Below are 1,779 nucleotides of genomic sequence, written 5' to 3'. Positions count from 1 at the left end.
ACACACACACACACACACACACACACACACACACACACACACACACACACAAGTTAAGCAAGCGCTACAAACGTGAGCTAGAGCGAGCACACCAGCTAGTTAACATGTAGCGTTAGAGTTTTTAGTGAAGCCTTGACACATTAAATCTTGAAATGTTGACGTTAGGAGCATCTATAGCCGAGCTGTCACTCCCTCTCTGGTTTAGTGACAGCTCATCACTGACAGGAGGCATTAACGTTAGCTAGCTAGCTAGCTAGCACTAGCCGAGCAGCCGTGCTAGTTCTCCGAAACTTACCTTTCACCAAAATATTTCACCAAAAGCCACACTATCAAAGGCAGGTTTTCCCTTTCGTTATAGGTAGGTAATAGTATCGAGTATTTGTCCTCACTATCCCGGTTTGGGAGCGAAGTTTTTCGGCTTGCCATGGCGACGTGAATCTACGGAAACCACAATGTGCAAAGTTAGAAAACGTGCCCCACAACATCCTGTTTATTATTGTCACAATAAAGTGAGTATCGGTGCAACTATATTGGTAATATGAATGTCCATATAGATATATATTCAGTCTTTAGCCATACTGAAACATCACGGGAAAAATTTAGAATATAAATATATAGCATAATTAGTCCCTAGTTTTCCTCTTAGTATTATTTCAATGTAATTATACATAAATAAAGTGCATAGTACAGTAAATAGCCCAAGTTCAAAGGGTTAAAGGAAAGACATTGGAATGAAAAAAAAAGTAATTACGGAGCATTGTTAAAGTAAAACGAACTATGTACAAATTACACACTTTATAAAAAGTAACCACCATTGATTATTGCACAATTTATTATTTTACTGTTGCACTTGGACAATGGACTGGGGATAGAGGTAAAGATAGTCCCGGACAGGGAGGGGGGTAGATGAATACAGAGACACAGTCTGTAAAGCGTGTGTTATGAAAGGGTGAATTAGGAGTGGATTTTGGATATCCTTCCAGGCTAATGTCCTTTGTCTTCCAGGGGGTGTGTAGCTGTTGTGGAAGCCTCGTAAATGGCGATGCTCTCCAGCCTGAGGCGTCTGTATTCAGAGGTCAGTTCACCTGGACATAAAGTGAGCTGAGTGGTGGGGTAGATCACTGGATGCTCTGTGCTATGATTCTTTTATATATTTTAAAACATATTGACACTGTGATCTCACAACCATGATACATTAACCATTGCTAAGTGATGTCCTCACAAGCTCATTGCAACTTGCAGGGTTTGTTGTCTAAGTAACTATGCTTCATTGTATTGTATTGTTTGAGCAAAGGAATACTTCAGGGTCCTCTGGAAAGTGAATGAACAATGGCCTTTATTTGGAAAAATAAACTCACATTTCTGACAAACCGGAAATGAATGCACCACTGACGCTAATTCAACAAAGCGGCTGGCTTAAAGGTTGGAATTTCCATTGCGCTCTTCAAAATAAACACCACTGGAAACAATTATCTCTTCACCGTGGTTCCGACAAAGACATTTGGTATTTTTATCACTACTGATTGCTGCTAGTTTATTTATTTTCTCTTGCCCCACAGGAAGGTAGGGTGTCAGTTTTAGCCTCAGAACAGCAGCCCCAGGGCTTACAAGGAGTCCGTGTCTTGCTCTATGACTCAAAACTATGGTCACTCAGTATAGTCATGTTTAAAAAACAACAACACATCATTAGATACATATTAATGGAAATTTATTAACAAGAATATAAAAATCTTACACACACACACACACACACACACACACACACACACACACACACAC

At 39.9% G+C, this 1,779-nt stretch overlaps 1 protein-coding gene across 1 annotated transcript in view; it reads right to left on the bottom strand.

Moving 5' to 3' along the window:
• The window catches only part of dpm1 (dolichyl-phosphate mannosyltransferase subunit 1, catalytic), a 4,416-nt gene extending 3,919 nt beyond the window's left edge, over positions 1–497 (bottom strand). Inside the window, exon 1 of the mRNA XM_032521591.1 lies at positions 296–497. Coding sequence (XP_032377482.1) covers positions 296–426 — 131 coding nt within the window. The 5' untranslated portion in view covers positions 427–497. The remainder of the gene's footprint in view (positions 1–295) is intronic.
• Between the last annotated feature and the right edge of the window lie 1,282 nt (positions 498–1,779).

This window comes from Etheostoma spectabile, chromosome 7 (genome assembly GCF_008692095.1).
Source record: "Etheostoma spectabile isolate EspeVRDwgs_2016 chromosome 7, UIUC_Espe_1.0, whole genome shotgun sequence".
Lineage (NCBI taxonomy): Eukaryota > Metazoa > Chordata > Actinopteri > Perciformes > Percidae > Etheostoma > Etheostoma spectabile.
This window is presented reverse-complemented; position numbering and strand designations above follow the sequence as displayed.